General features: G+C 44.4%; 3 protein-coding genes across 3 annotated transcripts; 2 read left to right on the plus strand and 1 right to left on the minus strand.

The window, feature by feature from the left end:
- Positions 1 to 1006: 1006 nt before the first annotated feature.
- On the minus strand, positions 1007 to 3565 carry LOC110986636 (uncharacterized). The gene has a single exon (XM_022248656.2). The coding sequence runs from the start codon at positions 2947 to 2949 to the stop codon at positions 2053 to 2055; it is 897 nt and encodes a 298-aa protein (XP_022104348.2). The 5' UTR covers positions 2950 to 3565; the 3' UTR covers positions 1007 to 2052.
- Positions 3566 to 4116: 551 nt separating this feature from the next.
- Positions 4117 to 8416, plus strand: LOC147798940 (uncharacterized). Its single transcript, XM_087137851.1, has 3 exons — positions 4117 to 4256; positions 7809 to 8164; positions 8244 to 8416. Exons 1-3 carry the CDS (start codon positions 4117 to 4119, stop codon positions 8414 to 8416), a joined length of 669 nt encoding a protein of 222 aa, XP_086993977.1.
- A 1087-nt stretch (positions 8417 to 9503) lies between these two features.
- LOC110986635 (uncharacterized) lies at positions 9504 to 11987 on the plus strand. Its single transcript, XM_087138224.1, has one exon. It carries the CDS (start codon positions 9780 to 9782, stop codon positions 10779 to 10781), a length of 1002 nt encoding a protein of 333 aa, XP_086994350.1. The 5' UTR covers positions 9504 to 9779; the 3' UTR covers positions 10782 to 11987.
- Positions 11988 to 17016: the final 5029 nt, after the last annotated feature.

Consider the following 17016-nt stretch of genomic DNA (forward strand, 5'->3'; position numbering starts at 1 on the left):
TGTATATATATTATTATATATTCATGGGTCGGCCGCTCAAACGCTTGAAACGTACAATCGGTTATCGCCGGTATAGTTAGTGGCAAGCAACATGCATTATGCATATGGTGGCGCCCATGTACGTTCCAGAAGGGTTAATGTTTAGATAAGTGGGCTGAATGTCTTCGCATAAAAAAACATTCGTTTCTGTGTTATGGAAAATTATTAATGTTATTTGGCAAAAATTTCTATTGTCTCAGGCTTTGTAAGCCATCTCAATATTTTTTTGGCAGCTGTTCAAACATCGTGTTAAAAAAATGTGTAATCCTGCTCCAAGAACTGTGTTCCTGGGTCGTACTCCCGCAGTTCAAGTGTGAGAACAAGAAACCCGTATCAAGAACAGGACACCCGGACTTGAACCTAGTATTTCTGGGAAAATCCCATGATTCTTTTGTTTGTATACAGCCGAATGTTGACGGTACGCGTACGGTACAGATGCAGTTCCGATGCAGGATTTATGTCGCACGAGGGCGCTATCGTATTTGAAGCGCTTGGCAGACAGCAAGCCACAAGGCGGTTTCGAATAAACACCATTAATTTAGTCAACCACTAATCAATTGTACTTGGTGATCTTGTTACACATTGTGCGCACAGAATATTGTGTGCACAGGGGATTTGTAATTTATAGTGGTGAGTATCAAAGGGTTGGGAGACCCCCCATATCTTGTTAGTTCCCGATTTTTCCTGAGGAAGCGTTCTTTGGGCACCAGTGAATTCTCTAACATAACACAAACACCATAAAGAGCTAACTGCGCAATCCTCTCCGCTAGCTTTTGACAGCGCTACCATGGCCTGCGCCTCAACCCCCAATCCAGCAACACCGTGGTCAATACAGCCATGTCAACCTTTCAGCGGCACGGATACGCTGAATACCCCTTTCAGCACGTCTGCCTTTTCCTATAAAAAATAACGTGATCACACAGCGGAAATAGACTCAGATACCCGCAAAAATAATAATATAATAATAATAATGGCATATGAGTATTATAATTGGTATTTCTTTTCATTAACTAATTAAAGATGTTAATTTTTGAAGGACTCGGAAGCAGGATGTCTATCATGGGCTACTACGAAATTTTGTAATAATGTTTGTCGTCGCTTTCATTTGTCATTAAAACTTATTTTTATTTACTTTTCGGGGTATTTTTTACTAGCTTGAACATTAATACTAGTTCCAGCAAATTATAAACTGAGTCCCACATCAAAAATGAAATCTTAACTTGACAAGTGTATTGTAACATAATAATGTGATTTCATTTTAATCTAAATTCAACTTATCCAGTTCTTCCCGGTTATTATTAACCGTTTGTGAATGTCACAATGCAAATTGGAATAATGTCATAAATGCAAGTGCAAAAGTAAACTTTTTTCCTAAGTATCGACCACCAAAATTACCAATCCTGTATTAAATTCTAAACTTGATTGCACAATTGCATCAATAAATTGCTTTTGCCTACTCCCGCTTTATATTTTTTCTAAGTCTTGCCATTCCATTAAATCTTTCAATCATATAATGGCTTTATGTAACAGAAAGATAAATTGTCAATCAAAGATTCCTATAGGGTATCAACATTAACAAATGTTAAGGACTTTGATGATGACTTATTCTTAAATGACATCAGGAAATCCACATTGATAGTACACGCTTCAACCTCGTTAAAGTTTTAAGAAAAAACATTTTGAATTAGTCAGCTCCTGCATGAACTTCGACAGAGTTTCCCCGCTAGGGCAACCAACTTACGGTATAAAAGCAGCAAGCTAACCAACCATCAAAGATGGAAGGGGGTCCATTGACAGGGGATTTAATTGTCAAGCAAATTTAGTGCTTTTCAAACCCCTTCTCCTTTTCCCTCTCTTACTTTTTCTTTTCCTGTTTTAATTTTCTAATTCCTGGGGAGGGGGTTCTTGGGGGCCGTCTCGCAACGCCCATATACGCCTACCCAACACCCGTATTAGCCAAGCCGGGATTAATTAACGGTGTCTAATTGCGTAATGGGTCCCATTCTGAAGTTCTTATTTGGGTGCGGGTTTTATCCGTTTCTCACGCAGTTTCTCGTAGTAACTCAAGGAGGCTTCTACGCACTGGCGGACATCTTCGGGAAGGCTCTCGTTCATCGGTTCGGCATTGCTAGGCTGCTCGAATCCGGAACTCCGGAATGCCTTGTTGAAGAACCTGACAACCTTATTGGCATTCATCAATATCTTTGGGGTGATCCATGTTTTGGTGACTGAGTCGCTTGAATCCCAAGACAGAAGTTCTCGGCTGTAGGGAATGCCCATCTCCTGACAATAGGCCGACAGGATGCCTTCGGGGTCAGCCAGAAGATCATCTGAGTCTATGATAACTGGGTCTTGCCCAAGATGCTTCTCAACGTACATCGCCAACTCGTAAAGCTCCTTGAATCCACGGCCTGCAGGAAAGATATATTCCGGTAGGCTCTGTATGTCATTTGTGAGACTGGGGAAAAAATTCTCCAGATGCTGTTTCCATGATAGGTGTACTTTTGCTGGGTGGCGAATTAGGAAGCTGTATTTGAAGCCCTGGGGGAGTTCATCGTACCTTGAGTCCAGATAGTGTGCCATATCTTTACACACCAGAATGGTCTTGTCTCTGTAAGACGCCTCGAGTATCTGGTCTCGGATCCAGCCGTACGTAGAGTGTTTATCATCGAAACCTTGGATGTCATCGTCGTTACTTGCATGATTGTACGTCTCAAACAGACGCTTGTCCATGGGGTTGTTCAGATCGGGCCAGTCCGACTTCTTCCTCTCCGGTCCCACGTGGAAAGCACAGTTGTACGGTTCGTTCACGACCTGGATACCGTCGACAAAACTGAGACACTTCAGGAGAACGGTGGAGCACGTACGGGGCACGCACCAGAGAAATATACGATTCATGTTGCCAGACATGTTCACAGCGAGGTAGGTTGTTGAAATTATATGTGGAATTACAAAACTGAGCAGAGTGCAGTGCTGTTTTAATTATACAGGAAGCCAGAATAGCAATCGGACGACTGTTGAATATAAACGCACGCACGACCATTATGACCTTGACCGAAATATATGCATTCTGTATTGTGGCCTCATGATAACAACAAAGTCAGAGATTTCATACAGGGTCGATCGCTCCGACTTGTGTAGCTGTAACGATTTTTTCATAAACACAATTTTTCTCTAATTTTGTACTCTTCTTCAATATATGAAAATTCTGTTACATTTCCATTTGCTTCAATGTACTGAAAAGTGCACTTTAGAAAAACTTAAAATTACCCGTGCTTTCCTGGACGAGGCTAAGGGCGCTGTTGGCGTGATGTCATCCAAGGAAGACATAAGCCGTGTCCGAAATTGGTTTCCGGAGATACGGCTTGGTCTATTGTCTGTGCGTCCAGGCTGTGCCTATTTCCAATGGTTGTTCTGCACAGAATCTCTATAGTTTTATCGCCGAATTGTGTAAAATTGACCTAGTCGCTTTTACCGAGATATAAGGTAAATTTACGTACCCGTTTTCAAAGTAAACTTTTATCAAACCTTTAACTTTGAAAAAAAAACTTAACCTACAACTGTTTGATAAATTTACCTAATAATTAGCAGCTTCGTGTAGCATAGGCCCCCTATTGCAGTTTTCTGAAATTTAATAAAATACGTGCCAGTGGGTATTTTTCTCTGTGTTTGTGGCACTCATTCACAGTATGGACTTCATTGTTACAGGCATTTCAGTTCGTAGGTTCAAGGGTTCATGTATGCGTCATAGGTCAATGTCAACGTCCGCGACAGGCCTTGTACAGGTACAAAGGTTAAAGAAAGGACACACTCCTGTATTTTTTAATACACAGTAAACACACAATGCACGCTTAAATTCCCAGTGTGAACATGGCTGACAACATGAGTCGTATATTTCTATGAGGCGTGCAAAGCACGTGCTCCGCTGTTCCCTTAAGTGTCTCAGTTTTGTCCAGGGTCTCCAAATGACGAATGAACCGTACTTTTGTGCGTACCGGCTCGGACCAGAGACGAAGAAGTCGGACTGGCCCGACCCGATCAACCCCATGGACAAGCGTCTCTTCGAGGTGTACAACCATGAGCAACGACGATGACATCCGAGGTTTCAATGAGAGACACTGCACGTACGGCTGGATCCGAGACCGGACACTCGAGGCATCTTACAGAGACAAGACCATCCTGGTGTGTAAAGACATGGCTCACTCTCTGGACTTGAGGTGTGACGAACTCCCCCGGGGCTTCAAATACAGCTTCCTAATTCGCCACCCGTTAAAAGTACACATATCGTGGGAAAAAACATCTTGGGCAAGACCCAGTTATCATAGACTCTGACGATCTTCTATCTGACCCCGAAGGCATCCTGTCGGCCTATTGTCAGGAGATGGGCATTCTCTACAGCTGAGAACGTCTGTCTTGGGATGCAAGTGACTCAGTCACCAAAACATGGATTACCCCAAAGATGTTACTGAATGCTAACAAGTATGCCAGGTTTTTCGACAAGGCGTTCCAGCGTTCCAGATTTGTACAAATTGCATCATGATAGTTGTTCGTATACAGTAAACCAGAATGATACGAAAGGCTTCCTTTTGCAATTTTCTTCAACTGTTGAAGTTGTTTCTTTGTCAGACCAGAGAGCACACCGTAGAAAAAAAACATTATCAGTATAAATATTCTCACATTTATTTACTTTTGCGCTGTAAGAAATGGCATCCACGTTGTGGAAAGGTTAAATTCGAACACGCACAACACATTTTAACAAAGAATTTCTTCCTTTTATAAGTGCTATAGAACTGCTTGGCGGCATTATATGCCGATACAGTAAATTCCTGTAACTCCGGCTACAAGTCTGCACACTCAAGACCCCAAAATGTGTGACGCCTTATGTGAAGGCCGACTTATACTGCAAGTTGTCATTTTGCATACTAACATGAAAACGATGACCCGTGCGTACATAATTTAAAATTTAATGTGCTTGTATGTAACTAAGATGCCGGACAAAATATCTAGACGGAGACACAATGGTTTCTGTTACAATGCTCGGCAAGCTTTTGACACTGATACACTACAAATAAATGGCACAACGCATTGCCGGCCAAGGCCAAAAATAAATGATCTAAAATTTGGAAACCTGTAGCGGTTTTCAATCAGTGACTGCACTTCGTTGCGAGTGTACCGTACTTTGTCACAATACCTGCCGTTCCACTGAGCGAGTGGAGTTGAACTTCGACTTTGACTAGAATTATTTACATATCAATGAAGTCAGAAAATCCCTCGCTCCAACACTGACCCACAGGATTGTATTAGGGATGACTGGTTCTCTTTATGCTGGTAACAGGAAGAAGTTTATGATTGTAAAGAGAAACTCCCGGGTTTAAAGCAAAAAAAATGATGTAAAGCTCAGTCATCGGATTATTAAAGTTGTATATTGCTATATATCCTCTGTAGTACCAGATGATTTGAAAATACGTAACGTTATTCGAATACACAACGACGACACATGTTTTGTAAGTAACTACCACCCCATTTCTATTTTACCATGCTTTTCTAACACATAAGAAGGACTTGTGGCAAATCAAATGTATATTAACTATAATTGACACAGTAAGGAATTAGGACCCACTGTCCATCTCAACCGGGCCTATTTGATCTCATTTATTGATAAAATAAGTTCAACACTTGACAACTCTTTTGATACCAGGGTATTCGACTTGTCAAAAGTGTCTTACAAGTTACACTATGGACATGGTACATGTGTGTATTCTTATTAGAAAACTAATTAAAATTTGATCTAAAAATATGGAGGACCTGACTTTTTTTTTATCATAGGAGTATCTTTTTCAAAGGCAAAATAACAAGTGGACGGGATAAACAAGCACTCAGAGAATCAACCAAGCATAGATGAATGCAAGAGGACAAAAGGAAAGGTCAAGAAAGCTGCAGGCTGGAGAAAGGGGCAAAGGATAAAGGGGACTGCGTGAAAGACGTGGTTGAATAACAAAGGAATGTAAGGTCGGAGAAGATCAAAGAAAAATACATTGGATGGAACTGGACCCCAAACAAAAGAGAGGGAAAGAAAAGAGTGTTAATTAGTAGTTTCCTTCTTCGATGTTCAGGCCATGGGGTTGTATGGTGAGGGCGTGTGATCCACAGCTTCTATAATGTTCATTGTTTGTGTATTTACTTGTTATACTCTGCCTCATGGTGGCGCTCTTCAACTCCCTAGGTCATTTAAGGTCAAACACCATTCCGGCAGCGTGTTTTTTATATACACCGTAGCCTAGTGTTTTTTCTGTGGTGGCGGGCGCCAATTTGCGCATGAAAAGCCAACACTAGTACTAGGTACATACACAAGCGCATGGGATTTAACGAAACATGACATAATTGTTAAAACAGTCTAAATGCATGTCACTAAAAACTACGGAAGCCCGTTAGGGCTACGGTGCGTTTCTCTTTCACGGCTGGGTCTTTGCTTCCATCTGAGCTGAGAGCAGAATGGCTAAAAAAAACTGTTGAAAAATTGTCCGAAGTGCCCCAGAAAGTTGAGGGTTGTCACTTAAAAACAGTTGCAAGCAGACTGTGGAAAATCACTTTTCGGGGGCAATTTTGTTTTGAGGGAATAACTCAAAATGTAATCGGTTAACCCACAAAAAATTGAAGAGAAAGTGAAAGATTAGGGACCATAAAATAATCAACGTGTGTTTCAGATGCCTCAGGGATGTTGGTACGCATATTATTGGGCCCCAACAATGCCGATTTTACACTGTTTTCAATGGGGCTTGAATTAGTGGACTACACCCTACAGGTGTTCCAAATTGTAGGTTCCTGTCCAAGTCATTATGCGTCACGAGTCACGTCACGCCAGATCAGATATAGCCTTTGATCAAGGCGCCCGCGGCGAAATGGATAGTCGCTCAAGAGCGAGGAGAGCTAGAAGAGAGTAGTTAAACACCAAACCAACGCACCAAGGAAGACTACACGACGAACCGCCCGGCGCACGCCCGCACGAAATTAACCATGCATGCGCAAGCGCCGCAGCGCGCCGAGATGTGTCGTGGATGCACCGTTTGCAGTTCGTCGTGTAGCTTTCTCCGTGCGTTGTTTTGGTGCTAAACTAGTCTACTCTAGCTCCTCGCTCTTAAGCGACTATCCATTTTGCGGCCGGCGCCTTGATCGAAGACTAGCGCAAACAGGCAGCTGTGTGTAAATTTGATTCATATACTGTACATGTAGGTGTGTAGAGTACATGTAGAGCTCTGTGGTTCGATCCAACGCACCCTTCCCTGTATACTCCCATAAAAGTCACATCCTTGACGTGAAAAAGGCCCGATCTTTTTCACAAAATCGGCTATATAGAGATGGAAATAAAAGTTGCATGAAAAAGGCCAATCACAACAAGCTAGGGAATGTCCAAATGACACCTGATGCCCGTCAACGGACAGCGAGTCAATACAATGGGCTGGCTCCACAAGTTCGCGGTAGTACAGAGGACCGTCACTCTGGCAGCCGCTTCGCGAGTTTCGTCCACATTATTTTTTTCTGGGTCGGGTTATGTCAATCTTCCTAAGACCGTTCCATTAGTAGTTAGGAAACGGTGTGTTCTAGACCAACCCCCCTTTCCCCCGCTTCTCAGACCAGAGGGGAATTCCCCAGCCACCACCGCTATATGTTTCATCCTGTTGTGCCATAATTTCATAGGAAAGGTCAATGTGTACCGAATTTTTACCCTAAGAAATAGGTTTGCGGGTACACCATGCAATAAATCTCCGCAGCAACAAGTCCATACACATCATCACGCCCGACAAGGGCAACGCCACCATGGTCATGCACCGTGCAGCTTACTCCAACAAGGTACAAGACATCCTCACATCCGGCACCTACCGCCCCCTACCCAAGGACCCCACCCAAGCCGTCGAGAAACGCATCGCCAGCCACCTCCTCGCCCTCCACCGCTCCGACTCCATCCGAGCAGACCTGTACCGCCGCCTCCGCCCGTCGGCGTCTTCCTGTCCAAGATTCTTCGGTCAACCCAACTTGCACAAGCCAGGCATCCCCCTGAGCACCGTCTTCAAGCGGCTCACCTACTTACAAGACCGCCCGCTTCCTGACAAGCATCCTCCAGCCCCAGGTTGGCAACACGCCTCACCATATCTCCAACACCACCCAGTTCGTGAAGCTCACGCTAAACTTGTCACTCCAACCCACAGACATCATGGTGAGCTTCGACGTGGAGTCGCTATTCACCAATGTTCCAACCGAAGAAGCATGCCAGATTGCCAAGAATCGGCTGGACAGCGACCCCTCCCTCGCTGACCGCATAGCTCTCTTCTCCACCCAGATCGCCAACCTCATACTCTGCGTTTCATCCAGCCACTTCTAGTTCCAAGACCAGTTCTACGAGCAGACAGCTGGGACCTCCATGGGTTCCCCTATATCCCCGGTCCTAGCTAACATCTTCATGGAAGAATTTGAAACATCATCTCTCCTCACCGCCGACCTCAAACCCACTTTTTGGCTGCGTTATGTTGACGACACATTCGCCATATGGTCCCATGGTCTAGAGAACCTCCAAGAATTCCTTGAGTACCTCAACCAGCAGCACCCTACTATCAAGTCCATCCTCCGCAGCATCCTGCAGTCGGCCAACATCAACGTCTACCATTCAGCACCCAACAAGCTGCAGGCTGCACGTCACACCCATAAGGACAAGCACCCACCCAGCAGTCGTTCCAGTGTATATCGCATTCCATGTGAATGCAGCCAACGATATGTAGCGGGCATAATATGAAAATCATGACACCTGCTTACATTATTTATTTGTTTACTAGTTTACGCCCATTTTATTGTCAGCCAACCAGTGGAGATTAGTGCGTTTCCGGCTAAGATAGCGAAAAGTTTTCACACACTGTACGAAAAAACCCAGGTATTCTGTTAACAACAAAAATAAATAAAGGGCCTAGCTTGAAGATGTGTTGAAGTTGGGGATGACTTGTCTTGGCTTCCCTTGGCAATAAGCTAGGGAGCTTGCCGTTAAAGGGGGTACAAAATTCATCTTATTACATATACATCGGAGAAACCGGCAGGAACCTCCCCACCAGATTCCAAGAGCACCTTGCGCACAGCTGACGAGGAGAATACAAGTCGGCCATTGTCAAGCATGCACACTCCACGGACCACCGAATGGGACAAAGCAGAACTCATGGCCTCATCCAGAACTGGCTCCCAAGAAGAATCTGAGAAGCCATTGAGATTTTCCGGCACAACACCGTACCCCAAGACCTCGTTTTCAAGCCCAGCTTGAACTACTAGCACCTAAGCAGACCCCCACTCCCGGGCAGTAGGGTCCTCTATACCCAAAATCCACACCACCCAACCCAGGCGTTAGGGTCTTCTCTACCCGAAGCCACCCCCTCCCTTGGCATAAGGGTCCCTATACCCGAACCCAAGGTTTCCCACCAATTCTGCAACCCCGCACCACCACAGGATCCAACACCTTCATGCAGTAGTGCGGACGCAGAAGGTACACAACCCACGAAGCCCGTTCCATGTTCAACCGCTTCCGGATCACCTTTATATCCCAGCTATCCACTCGCTCACTGGCCGAACCGTCGAGTTAACACTCACTGGTTCTTTTAAGTACAACACCTCACCCAAAAGAGATTTATTCACATTGAATTTTCACAGTATGAATTTTACTGTTAGGACCTACAGGTTTTTCAGATTGTACGTGTCCCGTGAAGGTCATGTGCGTCACGGGTCAACGGGTCAACAACCAACTCGCACCGTGCAGGCAGGACAGAGACACTGCTGTATTTTTGATCCCACAACAACTTCCCCTCAGTGCGAACATGGCTGACAGCATGAGTCGTATGTTTCTCTGGTGCGTGCCCCGCACCTGCTCCACCGTTCTCCTGAAGTGTCTCAGTTTTGTTCAGGGTCTCCAAGTCGTGAACCAACCGTACTACTGCGCGTACTTTATCGGACCGGAGGGGAAAAAGTCGGACTGGCCCGATATGAACGACCCCGTGGACAAGCGTCTGTTTGAGACATACTACCACACAAGCAGCAACGACGACCGAGGTTTCGATGAGAAACACTGCACGTACGGCTGGATCCGAGACCAGATACTCGAGGCGTCTTACAGAGACAAGACCATCCTGCTGTGTAAAGACATGGCTCACTATCTGAACTCAAGGTATAATGAACTCCCCGGGGACTTCAAATACAGCTTCCTAATTCGCCATCCAGTAAAAGTACACCTATCATGGAAAAAGTATCTGGAGAAGTTACTTCCAAGTCTCACAAATGACATACAGAGCTTACCGGAATATATCTTTCCTGCAGGCCGTGGATTCAAGGAGCTTTACGAGTTGGCGATGTACGTTGAGAAGCATCTTGGGCAAGACCCAGTTATCATAGACTCAGATGATCTTCTGGCTGACCCCGAAGGCATCCTGTCGGCCTATTGTCGGGAGATGGGCATTCCCTACAGCCGAGAACTTCTGTCTTGGGATTCAAGCGACTCAGTCACCAAAACATGGATCACCCCAAAGATATTGATGAATGCCAATAAGGTTGCTGGGTTTTTCGACAAGGCGTTCCAGAGCTCCAGATTCGAGCAGGCCAGCTATGCTGGACCGAGCCTTCCCGACGATGTCCACCAATGTGTAGAGGCCTCCATGAGTTACTACGAAAGACTGCGTGAGAAACAAATCAAAGTCTGTAAGCCTACTGTTGGCCACTAATGTTGATGCATGTTATACCAGTTTCAAGAGAGAGTTACATCACATAAAACATCACTGATGACCCATGGATGACAATAGGGCTGTTCAGATCTATCAGACTGAAACGAACGTGACATATACAATACTGATCCTACAGAAACAAGCATAAATATGTAACCCTGTTTCAGAAAGGCGCTCCAGAGTTGCGCCAAACTAAATTAAAAAGCAAATTTTGATTTACGTACGGCAAAAGTTCGACGTCTGAACATCAGGAGCGACTAGGCGTGATTGCAGGCGAAAGATCGACACTTGAAGGTGCTCAGACCAACACCAGAGCGACTTGGTTTCAGACGTCGCATTTTTCATGGGCTAACCCAATGCAAATTTATGTATTAAGTTCGTCTGTCAGAAACCAAAACTGAACTGGGTCGACCCAAGTCGCTGTTACTTCTAATAGGTTCGGCGCGACCCTAGAACGCCTATCTAAAACGGATGTAAGATACGAAATAATAATCAACTTACTAACGTCATTAAAGTTGCAAAGAAAAATTATTAGGCCTATGAGCCTCGAGCTGGACCAATAGAGGGCGCAATGTTCCTAGCAACGGAGGCTCCTTTGGTCGGAACTGCACCTCGCTGGACAATAGTGGTTCACGAACGATTATGAAACGCACTCGCAGTGGATCATCGCACTCACACGCACCTTCTTCAGCTTCGAGCACGTCGCGTGCAATCTGGCAAATCACGATACCCTATACAAGCGATTCACAATAGTGCGCCACCAAGTGTTTGCAACGAATTGGCCAATCAGAACGCGCAAAATTTGTCGACCCCTTCCAAACACGCAATGGGTCGACAAATTCCCCGCATTGTGATTGGCCAACGCGTTGCAAACCCTGAAGTATGCCAGAGATTGTACAATAGGAGGAGGTGCATGGTATTTTAGTAGTGTTGTATAAAAAGGAACAATGTCGACAACAGGTACTAACTTTGAAGAAAGGAACTTTTATTCTAAACTATTTTACAGCTTGTACAAGAGAGAGTTGGAGTACTGCGCATAGACATGTTGCTTGGAGAGTGGTTGTGATGAGACTGACTAAAAGTGACCCAAGTGGTGAAAATAGGGTTGGGAACACAGGCCGGAAGAACAAGGGTAAATCTAACTAAAATCTAATTATAAAGTAATAAATCCTAGACCAGAAGTCTGCCAGAGGAATTTGGTAGGAAGGCCAAAGCAATAAAAGTAGGTCCTTGTGTAGGAGTGCTCTTAAATCAATTAGGAGGCTTGACATTACAGGGTCAAAAGTTAAAGGCTCCTAATCTACTGCTGGGAAAAATGTACATGGGATCTACTGTAGATGCAAGTGTTCTTATTTTTACAAGGGGGAAAAAACGCTACAGTATCATTTATCTTGACAAATTCTTGTCGATAATACATAGATATAGCTCCTAAACTACTCCAAGGCAATTTCCCTGATGTCATACTGATGTAATTTAAAAAGAAGTGTCATGGTTCACGGTGTCAAAGGCCTTGGGGAGGTCTAAAAACATTATTTGTGATCTTGTCTAATAACTTAATTATGGCATGTGAAGTTGAATGATTTTCTCGAAATCCGAATTGATTAGTTGAAATTGTGTTATTTTTATCTAAACAAAATCCACAAAATCACACGTTCCAGGACTTTTGAAAATGACCTAAGGATAGCAATTGGTCTACAGTTAATAACAAAAAGAGGGTTACCATATCTGAAGACTGGGGTCACCCTCGCTTACTTCATATATTCAGGCACTGCACCAGTGGAGATAGATAAATTGATAACAAATGGTAATGGGTGAGAGACAGCGTGGATCACAGCCTGTAACAGTGTACAGTCAATTTGATCAACTCCTGCACTTTTTATTAACTATATCAATGATCTCCCCTTCTTTAGCTGGTGAAAAAAAGCTCTGTTTTGGTAGGGATTGGTTAGATATAATCAGAAAAATTATAGTTATTGGGAGGAATTTGATCGCAAAGACTTTTACTAACAGTAAAAAAGTAGTTATTAGTGACTTAGTATACGTTCTTGATTATTAACAGACTTTCCTCATGTTGATGTAACTGTGGGGTGCTGGCTGGTTTTAAATAAGTTATTATTACGGATAATTTTCCTAACTTTTAAATCATTATTACCCTTTGGTTTATTAAATGAGTTAACGTAGTAATTTTGTTCGGCATTACGAAGTGCCATATAGTCAAAATGTTTTTCTAACGTACAAATTTAGAGTGGTTTAAGGCAGTGTGGTTAGAGGTTTACGTGGTTAAGCCTATTTTTGTGAGAAATGGATTGACATATGTTGACGGTTACCCAGGGTATTTTAGTTATTTTTGCGAGAGATGGATTGACATATGTTGACGGTTGCCCGGGGTATTTTAGGAGTAAGTTTGTTTTGATATACCTTTTTTTCTTGGAATATATTTGTTAAGATTAGCATTAAAAGTATCCATGAAGTTAATGAAAGCAATGGGCATTATTTACTTATTACATTATTGTATTGTTACTAAATAGTAATCATTATTTATTTAGTGAGAAACATGTACATGTAGACGTAGATCAATCAATTCTCAGTCGAAACAGACATTTTTGGGCCCTTTTCGGAGGCATCCCTGAGCAAGAACTAGCCAGATAGCTGCATATATGGATGTTTCTTGGCAAGCTAGGTGGATGGTGTATATATTTGTGAAGATTTAAGGTGATTTTTGTTTGGTGTAAAAGAGATTCGAGGTGGAGCAAAATTACACTCCTTGTCACTCCATCAAGGGCGCCCTCAATCTATGTGTGGAAGAAAACACTGTGGCTCAAAAGGCACATTACATGGAGCTCGCTGTCGGTTCTGACCATTTGGCCCTGGTCAACCTGACTTCCGATGTCCAAATTCGTCTAAATTTCGCTCCGGCTGGAAGGTTTATGCCGGCTTGCACAGTGATCGGCATGATCTCTAAAACAACCCTAAACTTGGACTAAATTTTCCGACCTCGGTCCAAGAGAAGCATTGACGATCTAGCGGCGCGCGACGATGTCTTCTCAAAATTAATGTATGTTATAGATATGCACATTTACTATGTTAATGAAATACCTCTCGGGAGCGAGGCCGCTTCGTCAAAACTATTTTTTTTTCTTCCACCTATTAATAAAAACTTTTATATTCTAGATATCGTTTAAAACGTATAATTTTCAATTACACTGTCAACACTTTTCATAACGCACTGAAATGCACTGAATACACGCACTTCTATGCAGTGGCGCCTAACTGATATTATTTGTGGTTGGTCTATGGCGCTGTAAAATATGGCGTCAATGTTGTGCAAAGGTTCAATTCGACTCGAAAAGAGTGTACGTGCTCGTTCTAGTCAGTTCGCCCACATCTTTTCTCCCCAACTAAAAAAGACAAAGGGAACAAAAAGAAGCAACTCCCTGAGTACAGTGGGCGACAGATTTGCCGTCTTTTAAACCAGCGCACTGTGTGCCACGGATGGTGCGCCTCACAACCAGTATGCCACACCGGCGTCGCGGCCTCGCATCGCGCACCACGCACGCTGATTGTGGCAGCCACGGGCCGCCCACGAATCCGTGTTTTCAATCGAAAATAAAGACAGGTGGTTACATACCAATGATCTCCATTATAGACTTTAATGGAGATCAATGTTACAAACGGGCTCTTGCACGCGTTCAGCGTGCACACAGACCATACATATGGGCGGCCATCGGGGCAAAAAAGACATGAAATATAAAACAAAATGATATTTTAAAAATTAACAAAATAAAATGAAGAAATTTTTAAAATAAAACAAACGAAAGAATTAAATTTAAGAACAATGAATAAAAATGCAAACAGAAGGAAATGAAACAACGAAAAACCACATGAAATTATTCACAAAATAAGTTAATAAAATTTTACAAAATAACTAAAATAGAAAACAAAGAAGAAGTGAAAACAGAAAAAATAAGAATCAGCCAGAAGATATAATAACTGAAAAATCAAAAGATAAATGCAAAAATAAAAGTAAAAAAAGAAGTAAAAAAGACAAGCGAAGAAGACTTAAGTGTGAGTACCATCCCAGAGTTCTCCTTGCACTTTCTGTTGTTCAGCTAGGAACAAGAGCCGACTCCTTATACACATTTATTGACTTTCTGTACTCGCACCATCTTGCCACGTGCTCTGTCGATACAGAGTACGATTCCGCAGGTGACTATTTTGGGAGCCAACCCAATTCGCCTCTCCACCGGGCCAGCTTCTCGACACCCCTTGTTCTCCGTGGGACCGCCACCTCTTCGGACTCGCCAAGACATCGGCACCGACGCTATCTGGATTTTGCACTGTGTCCAAGACCATCGACCATATTTTAATCACTGGTCGATGGCAAGTCATTACAGATTGCCAAGCATTCCGTATATAGTGCAGGACTGGGTCACACAAACCATCGTCTTGTCGCCGCCATGTTGAAACTGCATCTTCGCTGTCGGCCTCGGACAACACCCCACCTGCGACAGCACCCTGACGACGACAAGTTACACATACCAGCATATGCGAAGCAGTATGCCACTGAAGTCAAAACAGGTTTGATGCTCTCCATGAGCCAACATCCATGGACAAGGCTTGGACTCAACTCTTCTCCACATTGGTCTCAGCAGCAATGACTGCTCTTGGGAATCGTCGCAAAAAGAACCAACCGTGGATCACTGCAGGTACACTGAACCAGGTAGAACGCTGCCGTAAAATCAGACTAACGGGCGACAGAAAGGCACACCGAGATGCTGCTAGACAGTGTCGTAGGAAGCTGCGAGAAGATCGCTCACAATGGCTTGAGGAGATAGCCAGCTCTGCTGAGGATGCGATCCACCATGGCAACATGCGTTCTTTATAGAAGCGGATAAAGGAACTCTACTCATCGTATCAACGACGCCACACCGGTCCTATCCTCTGCTAGGGACTGATGGCTCCATCTTGACTAAGGCGTCTGCGAAATTAACCCGCTGGTGCGAGCACTACTCTACTGCCCTGAACAAGCCTCCCCCTCCACCATCCCTCGGCCTCCAAGACTTCGCCAGCTCAGGCTCCCCAGATGAGACTGTGTCATTGAATCCACCCTCTACATTCGAAGTCAAGAAGGCCATAAAAAAGCCGACTTCCGGTCGGCCTGCAAGTGCAGGCGGAATCACTACCGAGATGCTGAAGGCCTCCTTGGACACATTGGCACCCAGGCTGACCAACCTCTATGGTAGAATCTGGGAATCAGAGCCTTTCCCACCTGAATGGAGGGAAGGATTTTATAGTATCCCTCTATTAGAACAAAGGAGACGTCAGGGGTCCGGCTAACCATCGCCCAATTACACTCCTGTCCTTTCCCTCAAAGGTATAGTCCCTTTTCCAATCCTTCAGTGAATCCGGCCTCTCCTTCTGTCCAGGCGGCTACCCCAGAAAGGAGGATTCACCCCCATGTAGATCCACTACCAATAGTTTCTTAGCCCTGCGAGTCCTGGCAGGGCAATGAAGGGAATTTCAGCGTCCCCTTCCAGCAGCCTACATAGGTCTGAAGGCTGCGTTCGATTCGCTTGACTGAGACGCTCTCTGGCTCCTGATGCAGGGAATTGGAGTCCCTCCAAAATGTATCGGGCTTATCCAGGCTCTGTAGTCAAATACCACGTGCAGAGTCAGGGCCGAGAGAGCTCTATCAGACCCGTTTTCCACCACCTCCGGTGTGCGACAGGGATGTGTGGCCTCCCCAAACCTGTTCAATGTTGGTGTGGATTACTGGCTCAGCAGTCTCTGGAGCGGTGTCCAAACCTTGGTGTCAACTACCATGTCCAAGTGACTGACTCGTGCTATGACGTGGTAATCTATGTAGAGCCCTTAGATACTATCGCTGAGGCCCTCAGCGTGCTCTCCGTGGAACGGCTTCACCAATCGGCCTCACCATTAACTGGGCAAAAACCTACTCACTCCCGGGCAGTAGGGTCCCCTATACCCGAAACCCATTCCACCCACTCCAGGCGTTAGGGTCTTCTCTACACGAAGCCACCCCCTCCCTTGGCATCAGGGTATCCTATACCCGAACCCAAGGTTTCCCGCCAATTCCACAACCCCGCACCGCCACGAGATCCAACACCTTCATACAACAGTGCACACGCTGAAGTTACACAACCCGCTAATCCCGTTTCCCGTTCCCGTTTAAGTACTATAAATTAATAAATTTCGACTAAGGAAATTTCAAATG

Source organism: Acanthaster planci, linkage group LG06, assembly GCF_054643075.1.
Source record: "Acanthaster planci isolate LZ-2023a linkage group LG06, COTS_SCS, whole genome shotgun sequence".
Lineage (NCBI taxonomy): Eukaryota > Metazoa > Echinodermata > Asteroidea > Valvatida > Acanthasteridae > Acanthaster > Acanthaster planci.